The sequence below is a fragment of the Mustela nivalis genome (assembly GCF_964662115.1).
Source record: "Mustela nivalis genome assembly, chromosome: 19".
Classification (NCBI taxonomy): domain Eukaryota; kingdom Metazoa; phylum Chordata; class Mammalia; order Carnivora; family Mustelidae; genus Mustela; species Mustela nivalis.
In genome coordinates, this window is record NC_139038.1 from 9,592,023 (window position 1) to 9,611,818 (window position 19,796).

The window sequence follows — 19,796 nt, forward strand, 5'->3', positions numbered from 1 at the left end:
TTTATTTATTTGACAGACAGAGATCACAAGTAGGCAGAGAGGCAGGCAGAGAGAGAGGAGGAAGCAGACTCCCTGCTGAGCAGAGAGCCCGATGCGGGGCTTGATCCCAGGACCCTGGGATCATGACCTGAGCTGAAGGCAGAGGCTTTAACCCACTGAGCCACCCAGGCGCCCCGAAAATCCTTATTTTTAACTCACTCTAAGTTTCAGGGAAGAAGGTTAACCTGCCGCTTGTTTCTCCACGGGGTGCCTCCAAACCACAAATTCCTGATTCCTACTCTGGTTTATCCTAATAAGAAGTAGGCTGATCCCTTAATCCCTGTTTAAAGGGCCCTTGTTTATTGAAGCCATAAACTCTGGGCAAAGGGTTCTAAGTCACTCTAGCTCCATCCAGAGTGAGAGATGGGTGCAGGCTAAGAATGGGCACACAGAGGTAAGGACAATGTGGACAATGTCCATATTGTCTGTTTTCGCTGTAGACATACTCCTGTGAATGCCCATGTTGGGCTGAACCCAACCTCTACTCTTCTCAGCTCTGCTTTGTCCCTGGAAGGAGAGGTGGAGGCAGTGCCGTTGCATCATCCTTGTTCCCTAACCCCACTCTTCCCGCGAGGCTTGGCCAATGGAAGGCGCCAGTAGGAAATCTGAGGACAGGAGAGCTAGAGACTTGTGTCCCCCCAGTGACTGGTTTTCCACTTATGGCCATAGCTCTGGCCAGATGCCTCCTTTCCCAAGACTACAGCCCCCAGTTTGTTGGGGGCACAGCTCCCTCCCCTTGTCCCTTCAGGTCTAGGGCTGATAAACAGCTCCCCCCTTAGAAGCCCCTTCTAATTGTTGGGTTCTTCACCATCCCTGGGTGGTCCCCTGCTTCTAGGGCACACTGGGGTATGCCTGCTTTCCTTCTTCAATTCAGTCAGCCCTTCCAGTGGGCAAGCCCCCCCCCCCCCGCCACCACTCTGACCCACACACGTCATGGTCCCCAAACACGCTCTCATCGACTATCCCTATCTCCCCAAAGCCTCCAGTTGGCTGATACACCCACCTTGGCCATGACGTTCCTTCGGTTTTTCTGATTCTTCCTCCCTGGGCTCAGCCATCCTTTGGCTAAGTCTATGCGGGCATTGGTCTGTCCGAAATGGAAGTCATCTCCTTTTCTAGAAGTCATCTTCTCTACTGGGCTTCCCTCCTCCTTTATTGTCATCATCATCCTCCCAGACACAAAGCCTTGAAATTTAGGTGACAGCTCACCAGAGAAACCCAAGGGGAGTCACTCACAGAGTCTCCCATAGAAACACACTTTAAGAAAAGGTGACACCAGCGAGCTAGCTCCGCCCATGTGGCCTCAAGGCAATCTCCCCTCCATCACACCGCTGCCCTTAAAACCTTCCTCTATAGCATTTCTGAGCCCACCAGTTCCTCCTCCCTCCCTCCATCCACGCATATTCCCATAACTTCCCGGAGAACAAGAACTTCCTTCTCATTCTTTCGCGGGCCCTCAGCGTCTCTCACCTACCACAGGGGTCTCCCCGGTGGGTTCCCTCCCTTCCTTCTCGCCCCCATAACCTGGTCCACACAATGCCAGCCCCCCACCCCAAAAGCACAGGTCTGAGCAAAAGCCTTCAGGGGTTCGCTAGTGCCTGCAAAGGCCCACCCCCTCGTTCGCTTCTCCATTGAAATTGTGAATTTTTATCAAAAGCTCTTAGTTTTAAAAAATATGCATGCCTTCCTTGACTTCAGAATTTCAAAGCATTTATCTTCAAAACCCCAACACTGGCATTTAACGGGAAATTTCTTTCTCCAGCGTTTCCGCTAAGGATCGCACTTCCCCCTGCCTGTCGGTACCCCGGCGGACATCGGAGCAGGACCGGACGGGCGGCTCAGGCTCGCGGATAAACAGAAACAGAAACGGGTTTCTACCCATGAATACATCCTGGCCGGTTCCAGACCGGGAGAGGTTTGGATAGAAGGTGCTGGAAGGTACCCCAGCCCGGTACCCCCGGGTAGGCGATCATCGCAAAGGGGATGGGCAGGGCAGCAGGGCAGGGTCAGGACACGGGCAGAAGCAGAGGGAGCTGGGTGCGGGACGCTGACCCTTCCGGCGGGAGCCGGGCCTGGGGCTGCGCTTCCCGGAGCTGCGGCCGCCGAGCGGGTCCACCCTGCGCTTCCCAGTCCCGGACCGAGCCGCGTAAACAGGCTCTTCCCAGGGGGCCTGGATTCTCCGCGGGAGGCCCGGGGCTCCCGCCCACGTGACCCCCGCCCACCGCGCGGGGACCTGGCAGCGCCCGCCGCGGAGAAGCGCGCCGCTCGCGGGGAAGGGGCGGAGAGGGCTGCGCGCCGGGCGTCGGGGGCGGGGCGGGCGAGGGCAGGTCAGGGCAGCCCCGGGCCCGCCCTTCGCCCCGCCCCCGCAGGAGGCGGGTGGATCTGGTGACTGACAGGCGTCCGGGCTAGTCACGGCGCGCCTCGAGGGCCGGCTCGCCCAGGTGGGCGGGGCGCGCTGAGGGGCTCCGGAGGGGGGCGGGGGCGGGCGGGGAAGCCTCTGGGTGGGGCGGGGCCTCGGGAGAGAAGCAGCGCCCTCAGCCAATAGGAGGCGGAAGCCGTCCCGTTAGCGCCGGATCCCAGCGGGTAGGGCGGGGCGGGCGGCGCCGAGGGGATCCCGGGGCGGCTGAGGACGCCTGAGTCGGCTCCGCGCGGCGACATGGACCGGATGGCCAGCTCCATGAAGCAGGTGCCCAACCCCCTGCCCAAGGTGCTGAGCCGGCGCGGAGTGGGCGCGGGGATAGAGGCGGCCGAGCGGGAGAGCTTTGAGCGGACTCAGGTGAGGACAGGGGGACCCCGGGGCATGCGTGGCTGGGGCATCCCGAGAGACGCAGTGTCCGGGAGGGGCTTTGAAGGGGGTAGAGGTCTTCAGGCCCAGGGGAGGACGGGGCAAGGGGGCCGCGAGAGGGAGCCTCCGGGGCGCAGGTCGAGGCGCTCCTGGGGAGGTCGGGGACCCGGGGTTATCCCAGCTGGCCTGGGGAGACGGGCAGGGCGGCTTGGAGGAGCTGGCGCGATCTGTGCGGAGGGACAGGGCAGGGGTCACAGGGGCGGTGAGAGCGGAAGGGACGGAAGAGGGGCCGAATGGAAGGAGAGCCCCTCGGCAAGGGAAGCTCATTGGGGGGCCCCTCGGAGAGGCAAGTGTGGCGGCGGAGAGCGGAGCGCTGCACTGGGATGCGAAGCGGGGACCCCTTTCCTGCCCTCTCGATCGCTTCTGGGTTGCACTGACATTCCCCCCACCCTAGCACCCCCTTCCTAGTGCCTCCTGTTTGGCTCTCACCACCCCCAGCTGTCGGCCTCAGAGGGCCGGGCTGGAGGGGTCTGGGCGGCGAGAAGGAATGTAGGAAATGCGACGTGTGGCCGAGCTTGGAAAATGGGGGCTGGAGGAGGGGGCCAGCCAGGGGCCAGGGTCAGGCCATTGGCCCGACAGCCCGCTGCTGGTCAGGATGAGCTGCCCAGTGGTGCCCAGAGCCCTGATAATGGGGTGTTGATTTCATCCCCAAGATGTGCCTGACAGCGAGCAGGCAGACTGCCCTATTTGTCCAGCCTGACCAGGGCTGGGGGCCAAAATTCCCCAGTGGCATCAACAAAAAGCCACAATCCATTTTTACCTCGGAGTTCGAATGCCTGGTGTATTGATTGGACTGAATAAAGCTGACATGTTTCTGGTGTGCATCAGCTCGTTTGTATGCAAAATCCCATTTCAAAGGGCACAGCACTTCTTCTAATCCCAGTGCCAAAGTTGTGCGGGCAGATTTGTTCCTCGCCCTTGCGCGCTCTGGGTGGAACCTTTGAAGATCCAGCTGGGCCTCTACTGCCAGAGGCTGGTCCCCCCTGCTGTGTTCTGCTCCCCCCCCCCCCCAATCCCTAAACACAGTACAATGTTAAGGAAGGGCTTTGGGGTTTTAGGTTGAAAAGCTTGCGAGGACCTGACAGAGTCTGTGTATGGAATCTTGTAAAGGATCAAGCTTTCCCCTGCAGGTTCAGCCTCTTCTCTTTCCAGAAAGCTTTTGACCGGTTGCAGGTGTGTCTGGGTGATGGAAAGGAGGGAGTGTCCCCTCCTTGGGTCATCTTACCCCAGGGAGGGATAGGAGCATTAGGAAAGACAGCAGTTCCCTTCTCGGCCTCCCGTGGACCGGCTGGGGTTGAGACTTCTTTTCTCTGGCTTTGTGGACTGCACCCCTGTAAAGAAAGCAGCTTTCGGATGGCTTGTCCACTTTGGGTATTAACTGCCTCAACTCACTGCCTGGCCCTGAGACTTCTTGCTCCAGCAGGCAGTGTGAATAGCTTTCTTCTTCCTCCTTTTTTTTTTTTTTTTTTAATGGGAAAGGAAAAGAAATAGATGTTATTTTGTGATAACCCAGCCCATCTGGAGTCTCAAAGAACTAAAAACCGGAGGCTTGAGGCACACGCATAAAACTTTGACCCATTATACCAATGGTAATTAGGTTTGTGAAAGCTTCCCCCCAGGGCTGGCGTGTCCCCTTGCTATCCAGGGACAGCCCAGCAAGGAGACTCTGGTGTATTTTACACGTGGAACAGTTGTAATTGACTGCCTCTGAGTGGCTCGTTGACCGGTGGGGTGGGGTGGGTGGAGTGGGTGGGGTGAGAGAGAGGAGGAGGCAGGCTTGTGCAGGAAAAAAGAGTTTTTCTATTATTCAAACCGTAAGGGGAGGGGGTGGGAGAGTGAAGAAAAAAGAACAATGCCAAAACTTGGCATTAGGCAGTCTGCAAAAGCTCGTTTTGTTTGAGGACTTTGAATGAATCCAGTGTGTTATGAGATATAAAAATGAGTTAGAAAAAAATTTTAATGAGTTGAGAGACCGTGAGATCAGCCAAGGTGTCGTGATAATTATCACGTAGCTAATTATCACGTTTGGCACTGCTCTAAGTACTTTATTGTATTACCTTCTTTAATCTCTGCAAGGACCGGTGAGGTGGGTATCAGCCCCATTTTCCGTGAGGACATTGGAGCACAGAGAGGTTAAGTCACCTGCCCAAGGTCACACAGCGGGAAGTGGTCCCAGCCTTTAACCACTGGCTTGTGTTGCCAGCCTGAAGGCGTTTTTGTAAACTTGGGAGCACGCTTTTAGTGATTCTTGCTGTAATCTGGGGAGACCTAAGGAAGCATGCGTGTGAGTAATGGTGCAGGCTCTGATGAACTCTTCAGTAGGGGACAGAAATATTCCTAGGTAAGGTGATAATGACCAAGACCCCGGTCTTTCTATGCAGAAAGACCCGGCTGTGGGTGTGGGGAGAGCTTGGGAGCCCTCACCAGGATCTAACCACCAGCTGGCATGAAAGTGGAGAGAAGGGGAGGGGGTGTTCCAGAAATGGGGATCCACAAAGGAGACATCTGGAGGTGAATGCCGGGGAGGCTCAGTGGCCCAGGTGGAGGCAGCTGCAGAAGCTGGCTGCTCCCTGCTCTCAGCCCCCAGCACCTGCTACCTTGTACGGTCTAGGAGCTTCATGGAGGCAAGATTACTCTTACTGTCTCACCTGTGTCTTCAGGTTCCTGCGGCTTGTGTTCGTGGGGATCCAGCTGTGGATGGGAGTAGACAATGATTTGTTACTTTCCGCAGGAAGCCCTCGCCTGGGTGGGTAGCTCAGCTCAGGGCGGCCGGGGATTTCTGTAATTACCCGATGCTTTTTCCTAATGGCACCAAGTTCCCTCCTAGTCCAGCTTTGTCTCCTGCTCTCTCAGGAGCCCTGCCCCATGCCTATCAGAGGACTGTAATTTCTCTGCCTTCCTTCCGGTCAGGCCAGTGTCCCTGCTGGAGCAAGCACCCCAGACTCACCTGCTGCAGCCCCCATCTCTAGGTGTCCCTCATCCAGCCCATCACAAGCAACCTTTAGGCTCTAGGGGAATGAAAAGTGGTTCTTGCCCTCAAAGAAGCTGCTATGAGAAAGCTGCCTTGCCCTAGCACTTTATACAGCATGATTTAACTATGTTGGGGCTACACTGTGGTTGGCTATTACCATGCCCGTGTTATGGATGAGAGCTTAGTGACTTGCCCAGGGCCACTCATAGATGATTGAAAAGCAGGATTCAGATCCAGGAGTCCAGGTTTCAGGCCCTTTCCCCCACCCTGTCCTCATGTTGGCCAGCAGGGCAATTCTGGAATGAACCAGGAGGGCTGACGTTCGTAGACACACCAAATGCCCTGTCTGTATTTACTTAGCCGGAAAATGGTTTTCTCTATGGTTTGTTTATTTTTTTGCTACCATCCATTTAGTGAGCACATAGCGTGGAGGGGACGCAGAGATGAGTAAGATAAAGAGACCAGCCAGGAGGAGCTGGTGAGTCAGCGGGGAGGGAGACCAGCCACGACCTGGCTCTCGTACACAGAGGTCAGAGGACTTACAGCACCGTCATTTCGGGAGCTGTTAGCTCTACCGAATGAGAGCTTTCATTTCAGCCAGAGCCCTGGGTAGCCCTGTGCACGTTGAAATTTGCTCTCTGGCAGTGATTGCTGAGATCAGAGGAGACGATGGTGCTCTGGAAACACGGAGCCTTTAGTCCCAATCTGTTTGGGTCGATCCTACTACAGAGAGCAGGATCCTAACCAACCCTGAGTTGGGAAGAGCCAGGAAACTTGGACTCCTGAGAAGAAAAGACAGAAACAAATACTTATGGAGGGCCTGGTGGGCACTAGACACATCCTGGGTGATTGATAGCCATTATCCTGTTTACTAGCTGAAGTTCAGAGAGGCCAGGTGACTTGCCCAAGGTCACACAGCAAGTAAACAGAGAAGCCATCCGAAAACCTGATGACCAAGCCCACGTCCTCTCTTCCATGTTTAAGTCAGGGGGTGTTTCTACCATTTTCGCTCAGGATCTTCAGTACAGCCTTTGATTCACCTGCTGAAAAAATCGTGGGATTGGACCAGAGTGATCAATGCTTCTCAACCCCGGCTGCTTGGGAATGGCTGCTAACACGAACGCCACTGTCTTCCCATCTGATCCCTGCTGGCTCCCTTAGTTGGTATTGACAAGGTGGAAAGGATGCTAAGAGCTTTCTTTGAGCTCATACACCTCCGGCTTCCTCTCATTGGTAATGGCGGGAAGCTGACATTCACCACGTTTACTATGTGCACGTGGTAAAGGCCTTGAATGAACCACACCCCTCAGTTCTTGGAACGAATTTATGACGTGTGATCCATGTTTTACAGATGAGGAAATCAAACCTTAGACGAGTTCACAGCCAGCTCAAAGTTCTGAAGGAGGGGTCCGAGCTGGGACCCAAACTCGGGAACCCCGGCCCCAGAGCCTGGCTGTGCCCGATCGCCACCCCTGCGTCACCGCCCGGCCTCCTCAGCTCTCTTCTTTCCTCCAGCCAGCAGCTGGGTCCCCAAGGTGCTAACCTCACCCCACTTCTCTTTCACCTTCTGTCCACTTCCTCTGCGCTCCCCTCATCTGACCGTGTCTGTTCCTGTGTCCGTGACGCCACCTCCCCACGTCTGTCTCCCGACTTCCTGGCCTGTGTGACCACTTCCCGTGGGTCATTTGCCCCCGGATAAACCACACATGCCCCAGACTCTCCTTCGGGCCTTCCCCACCTTCGAATGCCGGTGTCTGGTCCCCGTCAGTCCCCATCATCTCCTCGGCGTCCGTTCCGAGTCCTCCCTTTCCTCCTCGCAGCCGCATCAGGCGGTGCGATGTCGCTCCTTTGCTCTGTACCGTCCCCGCCCTTACTGCCTCTTGCCTGTGTTGGTCGTACTCCCATCTTCCCTGCCTCCCAAAGAGCGGGGACCAGATGGCTTGTCTCAAAGCCCAGCCCTGCTCCTGGAACTCCCTCCCTCAAGAACCTTTGCTGGCTCCCCAGAGACCGTGCATGACGTGGCACCTCAGGGTCCCTGGTCCCTCTCTTTTCCAGGCCTTCACTTGCCTCGCCTCCCTCCACTAGGCGGTCCCTGCCGGCTGCTTCCAGCCGGATCAGGTAGTCCAGCAAGCAGGGCGCCCGTAGCTACTGTATGTCTGTCCCATTCATCCAGGTCTGCGCCGTGGCTTCTCTCCCAGACTGGAAGCTCTTGGGGGCAGGGTCTGGCTCTTCGTGCTGTGCCAAGTGAGCCCTCGCAGGAGGCAGGCACTGGGCCTGTTGGCCAAGTGCGTGAATGTGAAACAGTCTGTCGGCTGATCTCCAGGGAGCCTGGGTGCTGGAGGCAGGCCTCGGCTTGCGGCGTACTTCTCTTTCCTTTGCCCAGTTCGGAGGCTCCCCCTCTGTCTCCTATGATTTCTCCTGTGATTAATTCTTACTAAGTGCCCGCCCTGGGTGCTGGGCTTATGTGCCCCGGGTCCCCATTTAGGAGGAAGCCTGCAGAGTCTCTAGAGACAGAATGGGGGCTCGTGGTTTTGAATGATTTCGAGGATTTTGTATTTCCGTGCAGTTCAGAGCACTGGCTGAACATTCCCAACGCGTGCTTGTGGACTTCCCGGGGCTGCTCTCTGCTTCTTCCTGCTTCAGATGGGCCTTTCTGAGCTAGGAGGTCTTACCAGGAACGGAGAGAAAGTGGCCTGGCTCCCAGGCACCTGGCTGTGGCCTGGGCAGCTGCTGGAGTTTGCAGGGGTGGCGGGATGAGCGCACAGTCATAGGAGAGCGCTCCCTGGGGAGTGAGCAGATCTGGCTCAGCCACTGATTTCTCATTTCAAAATGGGGAGGCTGGACAAGATTCCCAGCTCTCAAACACTTGAGCTCATAAAATTCCTGTAAGCGGGGTTTCCACACTGTGGGATAAGGACACGCGTTTCATCTGAGCTCTCAACTGCTCTCTGGAGAAACTCCCACGTGTCCCCCATATGCAGAACGGGGCGCATGGGAATGGCTGGTGCCGTACCTTCGGGTGGGGTGAGGAGCATCCATGTGGCCCAGGAAAGCAGAGTCCCAGCGCCACTGGGTTATGAAAGGGTTCCTTGCCTGGCGTGTCGGCAAGGCACTGAGGAGGACCGTTCTACACTCCCTGTCCACCGCCCGCTTAGTCCACCACCTCGGGACAAAGTGTGGCGCAGACCGGGGCGTGGCGTGGCGGGCCAGACGCCCAGTGCTCCTGCGTCCAGAGGGTTGATGGCCTGGAGAGATGCCCACCTAGGAAAGGGAGCTTGTCAGCCCCACCTCCTGGCAGGGTGGGGGCTGCTTCCTGTTTTCCTGCCTGGGCAGGCTGGGAGGAGCCCTGTTCCTGGCCTGTGGGCAGGACAGTCCGACACTGTGGAGGGAGAGGGGCAGGGATGGAAGGTGTCCTGTGGCTCAGACAGTAGAAGGGAGGGTGGGGGGTTTCTCCGATCTGAAAGCTTATGACCACTGCCTCTGTTCGCGCTGTGAGACAGCTCAGGAAGCTGGGCTGGGCCATTCAGGAAGCCAGTGTGGCCGATTGCTTCTGATTTTAACAGATTTGCAGTTTATAAAAGCACATTTGCACATAACCTCTTTTCGGCCGCAGAACAACTGTGCGATAATAGCGGTCTGTTCTCAAGGGTGGACACGGAGGCTTGGAGGGCGTAGGCGACTTGCCCAAGGGCACTCGGGAAGTGGCCGGGCAGAGGCTCGGACCTGCTGGCTCTTGAATCTCAAACTGTATACTTTTCTTTTCATATCTTTTATTAAAGGGAAGCCTGGTCTGGGCCTGGTAACTTAGAAAAATCACAGAGGTTTTCTTTCTAAGTCTTTTCTAATTGATTAATTTGGACTTTCGCAATTCCTCCCAGAAGTTTTTTGCAAGACATGTAGCTACCAAAGGGCCTATATCCAGAATACGTAAAAAAAAGTAAACATATGAAAACGCGCAGGTTCATCAAGAAAATGCGAATTAAAATTATAATGAGATACCACTCAATGCCCATCAGTGTGACTGAAATAAAAATTTAAAAAGGGGCTCTTAAGTGGCTCAGTTAGTTAAACATCCAGCTCTTGCCTTCAGCTCAGGTCATGATCTCAGTCAGGGTCCTGGGATCGAGCCGCATGTTGGGTTCTGTGCTCACTGCCGAGTCTGCTTGTCTCTCTCCCTCTGCTCCTCCTTCCACTTGTGTGGGCGTGTGCCCATTCTCTCTCTGTGTCTCTAAAATAAGTAAATAAAATCTTAAAGGAAAAAAAAAAAGAAAAGCCAACTGTGCCAAGCATCAGAATGTGAATTAGTTGGAAATGTCCATGCATTGCTGATGGGACTTTACGCTGGTGCGACCACATTGGACCACAGTCCAGCGTTATCCTAAAATTAAAGGTCTGCAGACTCAGTAGGCCAGCACTTCCACTGTGCGCTCTAGACCCAGCAGCAGCGCACGGAAGACAGTTGGAAGGATACTCATCATCATCTTCTGTAAGAACTCCGAACTGGAGGCAGTCCAGAAGTCCATCCACCGTAGGCATTGAGATGCGGGCTCTCATTGGGATGTTGCACAAGGAGAATAAATAATAATAATAATAATAATTAGGTAATAAACCATAATCACATTCGACAGCATGGGCGAACCTTCACATGTAACAGTGGGCGAAAAAAAGGTCGACCCAAAAGGACACTTTCTGTATGCTTCCATTTATTTATTTGTTTATTTAAGATTTTATTTATTTATTTGAGAGAGAGAGAGAGAGCATGAGCCGGGGGGAGGGCGGGTAAGGGCAGAGCAGGGAGCCCAGTACGGGACTCGATCCCTGGACCCTGGGATCATAATCCGAGCTGAAGGCAGACGCTTAACGGACTGAGCCATCCAGACACCCTCTATGCTTCCACTGAAAGCAGGTTCACAAAACAGGCAAAGTGAAACGGGTATGTAGTGTGCTGCTTGGATGGTAAATCTATAAAGAAGTAAGGGGGAAAGGGGCTCCTTGGTGGCTTGGTCTGTGTGGTGGACTTCCGGAACACACGGTCCTGAGCTTGGCTCGTGTTCCAAAAATCTAGATCAAATCTCACTTGATAAGTTACTGTGGGAACATAGGAGCTTGGGGAATGTCACCTGGGAACATGGCAGAAACACGGACCTGACACTGGTTCTGTGAGACACTTGGGGCTAGCCCACAATGGCAGTTGTTAGCTTAGACAGTTGCTGTGTGTGTGTGTGTTTGTGAGTGAGATTAAGACATACCGTCTGTCACGTGACCCCCGCTCCCATATTGGGCTGGAAGCAAATGCCTCCTCTGGTTTTTCTTGGATCTGTCTTGACCCATGCTATAGTCTTCCCCCCTGTTTTCCATAATCCTTCAGCCAGAGATCGACAGGCATGAGCTGTGTGGTTTCTTCTCTGGGCAGGATCCAGGGAAGCTTCCCTTCCAGGGACAGGTCAGCCCAGGGCTCTGCCTCTCCAGCCTTGGCACACGGCAGGCATTCCAAGACCGTATGTCAGGTACCTAATTCATCATCGTAGCCTCGGGCTCCCGACGCGGCCTCTGGCGCCAAGGGACTCTGCTTGAGAAGGGTTTGCAGAATGAAGGATAAAACATGTGCAGGAAGTATCAGCCAGAGTTGGTCCCCGCGCTGAACTGTGAACCCTCAGAAGTACCCCCCGAGTCTGGGCTCACGTGGGCATGACTGTAGCCAGCGGGAGGCTGGGCCCCCAAGGAGACCAGGTCTCTGACTTAACTGTGGGTGGCTCCCAGGGACTTCCTACCCAACGTCAGCTCCCTGACTCATGCTTGGAAGTGACTCGAGATCGGCTGCTTCCCTTGAGATGCTTATTCCAGAAAGGGACCTCCCTGTACTGTCTAAGGCCATTACTGCTGATAGAACACAACACAAAACAAAAAGCCCCAACCCCCCCCAAATAACCTAACACACCTAATCCTGAACCCTGTCCCTTGCCACGAACTCGCTCATTGTCTTTTGCTCTCGGTGTTCGACAATCCCAGTTTAGAAACCCTCCCTGGCCCTTGAAGCTGCAATTCCCCTGGTCGTGTCTGGCATCCCTCTCTCCTGTAGTTGTTCTGTCTCCTCAGTTCCTTGATGGCGCCCCACAGAAGAAGTAGTTTCCACCTTCCTTCAGGCCGTCATGCCTTTGTCTTGAGCCTGAACTGCTTACCCCATGGCACAGCTGGCCTTCCTGCTCTCTGTCCCCCAGGCTGTCAGAGTTCTGTTGTATTTTTATTTCCTTTAAAGATTTTATTTATTCATTTAGAGAGAGAGAGAGAGAACAAGTAGGGGCTCGGGGGAGAAGAGAAGCAGACTCCGTGCTGAGCAGTAAGTCTGGCGTGGGGACTCGATCCCGGGGCCAGGAAATCATCCCCCGAGCCAAAGGTAGATGCTTAACCAACTGAGCCACCCGGGCACCTGAGAGTTCTGTTTTAAAAGTTACAGCTGCTTGGGGCACCTGGGTGGCTCAGTGGGTTAAGCCGCTGCCTTCGGCTCAGGTCATGATCTCAGGGTCCTGGGATCGAGTCCCACATCGGGCTCTCTGCTCAGCAGGGAGTCTGCTTCCTTCTCTCTCTCTGCCTGCCTCTCAGTGTACTTGTAATTTCTCTCTGTCAAATAAATAAATAAAATCTTAAAAAAAAAAAAAGTTACAGCTGCTTGTATCACTCCATGTGTTAAAAGCCTGTTTGCTGTGCATTCCTCCAAACTGAAATTCAAACTCAGGGGCCCAGCACAGAGCCGACCTTGGCAGAGCGTTGACCTTTCCCGGCTGTCGTGCCCCTCGGCCTCCCCTGCAGCCCCTGCCCGCCCAGCCTCTCTCTGTCTCGGGCGGCGCACTGCTTCAGGCCTCTGTGTGTCTCCAGGTGGCACACCATTCTTTTCGGCCTCCCGCTTTTTCCAGTTGCTAAACTGTTCATCATCCTTGAAGCCCCGCCTCCGATGGCCCCTGGGAGCCACCCCCCCCCCGCCCACTTCCACAGACAGATCTGATGGTGTTTCCGTGTTGATCCGGATGTCTGTTCCACGCTCGACTGTGAGCTTTCCTGTAGCCTGGCCTCCTTCGTAGGCCTCCCCAAGCGTGATGCTCAGGACCCCGTAGGCCCTCAATAAAATGATGAATGACCTGATTGTATTTGATTGTTGCTGTAACATAAAATGGAATAGGGCCCAGTTCCCACTCCGAAGCAGGTGCCCAAGGCTAAGAGCAAGGTACTTGGCCTCGGTCACATCGGACCGAAGCAGAAGTTTTGGCTGCACTGGTAGAAGGAGGTAGGTGGGTGTTAGGAGTGGAGAATTCAGCAGGAGGGACATTTTACAGAAAGAGGCTTCCTCATGCAGTCATGGTACCCCCAGAGCCAGGGGACTGGGAGCCAGGATTCCCAATTTATGCTCCACGGGTGGGGTGATGGGATGGGGTAGATAAACTAATGCATGCCTCCCCCCGGAACGTGTCCACCTGTGAGTATGTTTTGTTACGTGGTAAGAGGGTCTTCGCAGATGTAATTAAGGACCTTATGACAGGAAGGGTAGCCTGAATTTCTCCCTGGGCTTCCAGTTAGGAATGCAGCCCTGCTAACACCTTGATTTTAGCCCAGGGAAACCGAGTTAGCCTTCAGACCATAGAACCATGAGCTGGTAAATGGGCATCCTTTTTTTTTTTTTTTAAGATTTTATTTATTTATTTGAGGGAGCAAGCACAAAGGGAGATGGTGAGGGAGAAGCAGACTCCCTGCTGAGCAGAGAGCTGGATGCGGGGCTCAATGCAGGGTTCAGTCCCAGGACCCTGAGATTGTGACTGAGCTGAAGGCAGATGCCCAACCAACCGAGCCACCCAGGCACCCCAGTGGGCATCCTTTTAAGCTGCTAAGTTGGTGGTAATTTGTTACGGCAGCAATAAAAGCAAAGAGGGGATAAAGACAGGTAACTCACAGCCCGGAGCAGGAAGCCTAGTGGAGCCCTGGCCTCGAGGCACAGGCAGGCCACCCTTTTAGACCTGGAGCAGCACTTTGCTATGTCATCCGTTCTTATTGTGGCCATAGATAAAACACTGCATTTCCACACTTGGCACTTATTCACAGAAATCTTATCCTGGAAAAACAATTCAACAGCCTGTTCAAAACATTCTTTCCTGCTGGGCCATGGGATTCTTTGGTGCAATTCCAAGCATGAGGATCACGGATAGAATTGACTTAACCTTACTTTTGTTGTTGTTGTTGTTGTTTTTCTCAATCAAGTCCTCCTGTGCTGTTAAAAAAACGACAGATAGGAAGTCCCTTTTGTCCCCTCTGGGATCATCATGATGGTATCTCTGCTTGAGAGAGCCGACTTGCAGTCAGGAAACTGAGGTGGGAATAAATCAACAGCTGCCCTCGGATTTGGGCCTGTTGTGTGCTGGTCCTTTCTCAGGCTCCCCCAGGTGCTCTGGAGTGTGCCCCATTCCTGGGCTTCGCTGCACCCACAGCACTGAATTAAGAATTGGGGTGCCTGAGGGGTGCCTGGGTGGCTCAGAGGGTTAAGCCTCTGCCTTCGGCTCAGGTCATGATCTCAGGGTCTTGGGATCGAGCCCTGTGTTGGGGTCTGTGCTCAGCAGGGAACTTGCTTCCCGCAAACCACCCCACCCCCCCGCCCCCGTCTCTGCCTGCGTCTCTGCCTACTTGTGATCTCTGTCAAATAAATAAATAAATAAATAGATAGATAGATAGATAAAATCTAAAAAAAAAAAAAAAGGAATTGGGGTCCCTGGGTGGTTCAGTTGGTTGAGTGTCTGCCTTCAGTTGAGGTCATGATCCCAGAGTCCTGGGTTCGAGCCCCATGTCTTAGTCTCCCTGCTCAGCAGGGAGTTTGCTTGTCCCTATATGTCTGCCCCTCAACCCCACTCTCTCTCTCTCTCACATGCGCTCTCAAATAAATAAAATCTTAAAAAAAGAAAAAGAAGAAATAGGAAGCCTGAGGGTACCTGGCGGGCTTAGTCGGTAGAGAGCGTGTGACTCTTGATCTCAGGGTTGTGAGTTCAAGCCCGGTGTTGGGTGTAGAGATTACTTGAAAATAAAATTAAAAAAAAAAAAAAAAAAAAAAGAATCAGGAAGCCTCACTTCTCCTGGTTGTGGTTCTCCCTGTTCTGCCGTGGTCTCTACCCTCTGTAGGCCTTCAGTCAGTCTGTGACATGAGGGGCTTGGGTGAGATTGTCCCAAAGGTTGGGGCAAGAGAGAGTCGGTGGGTCTATAAAAATGCATTTCCTAAAGCAGCAGCCCTGGGAGAGTTTGACTGCCTTTTGACAGCAGTTGGCCCTTGTTACTCCAATTTAACTGTCCCATTTCTCAGCTCCAGACACTGAATTCTGTTTGCCTTTCCCTCTCTCTGAGACGCTTCCTCCTGGATAACCCTGGCTGTACTTAATTTCTATGGGTTACTTTTTCTGTGTTGGTCAGAGGGTCTTGTGCCCCCCCATCCCCCTGTCCCCAAAGAATTAGCCTTCCAAAGTCACTCACTCAGGAAAATTACTTAGTGACAAGTTTTTTGCAGTTGGCCACTCCTGCCCAGGCACTGTCTTCTGTCTTCTACTTAGGACTGCCAGGTACATCTGCACAGGCTGAGCACTACAAAACTCTTGCCAGTATCTTCTGATCCTGGCCTCCCCAGGGTTAGGCCCTTAGGCCTAGGTTGTAGCACATAACAAAAATAATTTTCTGGGGGCACCTGGGTGGCTTAGTAAGTTAAATGTCCAACTCTTGATTTTGGCTCAGGTCATGATCTCAGGGGCATGGGATTGAACCCCAAGTCAGGCTTCTTGTTCAGTGGGGAGTCTGCTTGAGATTCCCTCTCCCTCTCCCTTTGCTCCTCACCCCTGCACTCTCTCTCACTTTCTTTTTCTCTAAAATAAATAAATCTTCAGAAATAATAATGCTAATACCTACTTTATGGGGTTGCCCTGAGTATCTAGAGAAAGCCAAGAAGCCAGTATATGGGAATGAACAGCTCCTGGCACAGATGCTGAACTGGGGACATCACCTGTGTGGTTTATTTGGCAAAAGTGCGTGACCTCCATCTAACTACGAGAAACATAGGACAAAGTCCATGAGGGATGTTCTGTAAAACAACTGACTGGTGTTCTTCAAAAAATGTCAAGGTCTCCAAAGACCAGGAGAAACTAAGGAGCTGTCGGAGGGGACTAAGGAAGTGTCCCGGGTGGGATCCCAGGTGGATCCTGGAACGGAAAGACAGCAGTAGTGGGCGAACGGGAGAAGCCCAAAGTAATTCCCCAGGATAGTTAATAGTGCATCGCACCGAGGCGAATTTCTTCACTTTGATGATTTTCCTGTGCTTATGCAAGATGTTAGTTAATACAAGGGGAAGCTGAGCAAAGATGTCCGGGAACTCTGTCCTATTTTTGCCGTTCTTCTGAAAGTCTAAAATTATCTCAAACCAGAATGTTTAAAAAAAAAAAAAAAAGAATGGCATGTTGCTTGGCAGACCTTAGGGCCAAGTAGATGTGCATTCCCTTGCTCCCCTGGGTCATCCTGGGGACACCGGAGTCCCCTGCCCAACACACACACACACAAAGGGACAGGACAGTGGTTTCCGAGGAGGGAAGGTGTGATGATGACTCCAGGCTCAACAGAGGAGGCCAGTATTCTGGGGCCGTGCCTAACAGAGCCGACTGCTCTGGGGTTTTGGCAGGATTGGAGGGGAACCTCTGTACGCCGGCTCGCAGACCCGCTCTGCCCCCTTCACCTGGCCCTCTGGGCCCAAAGAGAGCAGTCGAGCATTTTGCAGTCAGAGGATAGTTTCCAGGTTTGTTACTTATTATCCTGGGCGGACCTTGGGAAAGTTACTCATCTGTGATATGAGATAATGTCCTGGCATCTGGGCTCAGTGAATGGGTTCAAGGGGAGGGTCCAGAGCAGGAAGCCAAGTGCTGGCACTCGTTCCCTCTCCCAGCGAAGCCTTCCCGGATGGCACCGGCGGAAGTGGGTTCCCTGCCGCACTCACTTTGTGCCCCGCCAAGGGCCCTTTCTGGGGATGGCCTTCTAAAGGTCCACTGTTGGGGTGTCTTGTTTGCCCCATGACCTGGAGCTCCTGTAGGCCACTGGGCTTTGTATGTGGGAAAATGTACAACTGTGGTGAGTGAGTAAATGAATGAATGAATGGGTGAATGAGAGTGATAGTGCATGAATGAATGAATGAATGAATGAGTGAACCAGTGGATGAATGAGTGAATGAGTGAGTGAACGAGTGAGTGAATGAATGAATGGTTGAATGAATGATTGAGTGGCTGAACGAGAAGGAGAGTGCATGAACGAATCAGTGAACGAGTGAATGAATGAACGAGTGAACCAGTGGATGAATGAATGAATGAGTGAATGAATGAATGAGTGGATGAGTGAGAGTGTATGAATGAATGAGTGAACGAGTGGGTGAATGCACGCCCCTCCCCCCTCTCTGAAGCAGGGCTGTGAACCACACATGGTTACTGGCTCGCTCCGCTGCCCCATGTCAGGCTCTTCTCTGGGATGACTTCAGAAGTGTCTCGGCCAGACACAACCTTTGATTATGATTGTGTCTCCCCCTCTCTTGGGTCCCAGTCACCTCTCCAGAAGAAGCAGTTGACTCCTTTTCTTCCACTGTGTGAACTTCTCAAGCCTTAAAGCTGTTCCTTAGTACTTCAGAATTCTCCAGAATTCTCTGACTTCTTTCTCTCCTTACTGCTGAGAACTTTTTGCCACAGGAAATCAGGCTCATTTTAAGGGCCAAACAGTCACTAAATATAGCCTCCCGGCACAGATATTTAAAGAGTTGTGTTGATGATGTTATGTCTGAACAGAGAAGACGGGGAAGAAAATAATTTTTTTTATTTTTTTTTCTGGAAGGAGGAATGAAGTTACATGCGTGCTTCTGCGGGTCTGTGGGGAGCAGAGCGACAGTATGGCCTTAGTGTCTTCCTTGTGGGATCACCAGTGTCTGTCACCAGCTTGGGCCTCAGAATTTAGGGTTCTGGGGCCAAGCACTCATTTGTTTGTTTGATAATTCCATTTTATCTCTATTTAAAAATACCTCCTGCCCTGGACAATGACCTTGGACAAATGTACCTTCCCTGCCAAGCCCAGGAGAGCTGCCCTCCCCAACCAGAAGGGGGTAGAGGGCATTGTCCTCTCCCAGTCGCTGGCTGATGTGCAGCAGGTGACAAAGGCAGAAGAAGGAGTGGGATGGGACCCAGGGGTCTTTGCCGCCATGACACGGAGGGGGTGACTTCATGGTGGCAGATGGCTTTCCTCCAGCTCCCTCTTCCAGCTGCCACCTTGAGCTCATTGCATGGTCAGGGTAATGTCAAGAGAGGACACGACTTTGGGGGATGCTGTTTGGTTACTCACATATTCCTGCTAGAATATAAATAGGGCTATTTTAGGACTTCTCCAGAACTTTCTTCAGGGCTGCATTTATTATTTCTTTGGGAGAGAAACGTCATAGCTCTTTCTGTAAGAAACTGCAGTGAACCATCTTAGTCTTTGTCTGAAGATGTCTCCGTATCTCCATAGTTTCCCCCACCCTCTGTCACAACCATGATTTTATTAGTACTTGTTTGCTGATTGGTACGCAAAATCACAAATGAATACTGGTATTAAGAAGTCTAGGCAATGTAGCTGCAAGGCTTTGTTTAAGAATTACATAGCCAGGGGTGCCTCGGTGGCTCAGTCAGTTAAGGGTCTGACTCTTGGTTTCGGCTCAGGTCTCGATCTCGAGGTTGTAGGATCGAGCCCGTGTCGGGCACTGCACTCAGTGGGGAGTCGGCTCAAGATTCTCTCTCCATCTCCCTCTGTCCCTCCCCCCCTACAAATTAAATAAATAAAATCTTAAAAGAAAAAGTTACTTGGGCAGTGTTCCAGCTTAAAATTTGGAGACATTTTATCTACAAGCAGAGGACACCAGAACTCGGAATCCTCAAATATTTCTAGCTCGCAAGCCTTTTATGACCAATGTCCTGATTATAGAGGATGTGACACCTTACACATTATATCCACGGGCCATTAACAGGTTTGGGGAAATTCTGGACCTTCCTTCCCTACCAGGATCTTGCCACAGAAAGTGTGCAACTCTGATAAGGAAATAAAAGAACATATAGAAGACACAGAGACAATGCTAGTAGGGGGGAAAAAAACCCTACAAATATGAAAGAAGGGTCATTGAAAATGACTCTGTCCTTTGGGCTATGTGTTTTTTAGAGAACTTTTTATAATGCTCTTCACAGTCTGTGGAATGTTAAGTTTACATCAAACAAAGCCTTTCTTAATCCAACATTCCATTAATTTCTGGTTTAACTAGCACATGATTTTATCTCTTAAGTCATTTGTACTTACTTAAAGTTGTATTAACATGTGGGATATGGTGGGATGCCATGCTTCTTGATTTAGTTATTTTTTTAAAAGATTTTATTTATTTATTTGACAGATAGAGCACAAGTAAGCAGGGAGAAGGGAGCAGCAGGGAGAAGCAGGCTCTCTGCTAAGCAGGGAACCTGATGCGGGGCTCGATTCCAGGACCCTGGAATCATGACCTGAGCTGAAGGCAGCCTATTAACCAACTGAACCACCCAGGCACCCCGCTTCTTTAAAAATATGTTTCCAGAATTACAGAAAAGTTGCGTTTCCAAAATGATTGATGAAGCTGTTCCTTAGAGTTGTAGGAGAAAGAGTATGTAAGAACCACCACTGACACTGGTCTAAGACTGGTTTTTCTCCCACTGCATTTGGGCCTGAAATACCCTCAATTTTAGATTCTGGTTCTGCTGTTGAATCTTTAGTCTCTGCCTCCTCTACCCATTTTGTTGAGAGTTTTTTGGTCAGAAGATTTATCCTTTCTGATTACCTTTTTTTTTTCTTTTTTTAAGTAGGCTCCATGCCCAGTGCGGAACCCAACACAGGGCTCAAACTCAGAAC

At 52.4% G+C, this 19,796-nt stretch overlaps 1 protein-coding gene and 1 long non-coding RNA gene across 3 annotated transcripts in view; one reads left to right on the forward strand and one right to left on the reverse strand.

Annotated features, from left to right (window-relative positions):
* The first annotated feature begins 2,589 nt into the window (after positions 1-2,589).
* HIP1 (huntingtin interacting protein 1) overlaps positions 2,590-19,796 on the forward strand; it is a 138,735-nt gene continuing 121,528 nt past the window's right edge. The window contains exon 1 of the mRNA XM_082712554.1: positions 2,590-2,815. Within this exon, the coding sequence (XP_082568680.1) occupies positions 2,696-2,815 (120 nt within the window). The 5' untranslated portion in view covers positions 2,590-2,695. The remainder of the gene's footprint in view (positions 2,816-19,796) is intronic.
* LOC309853981 lies at positions 4,686-17,879 on the reverse strand. Of its 2 annotated transcripts, XR_014306034.1 has the most exons (3): positions 12,532-17,879; positions 7,594-12,322; positions 4,686-6,637 (listed from the first exon to the last, which is right to left on the reverse strand). It is a non-coding gene; the product is annotated as an uncharacterized lncRNA (long non-coding RNA). The 2 variants fall into 2 exon arrangements; XR_014306035.1 differs by lacking the exon at positions 4,686-6,637 and having other exon boundaries at positions 7,164-12,322.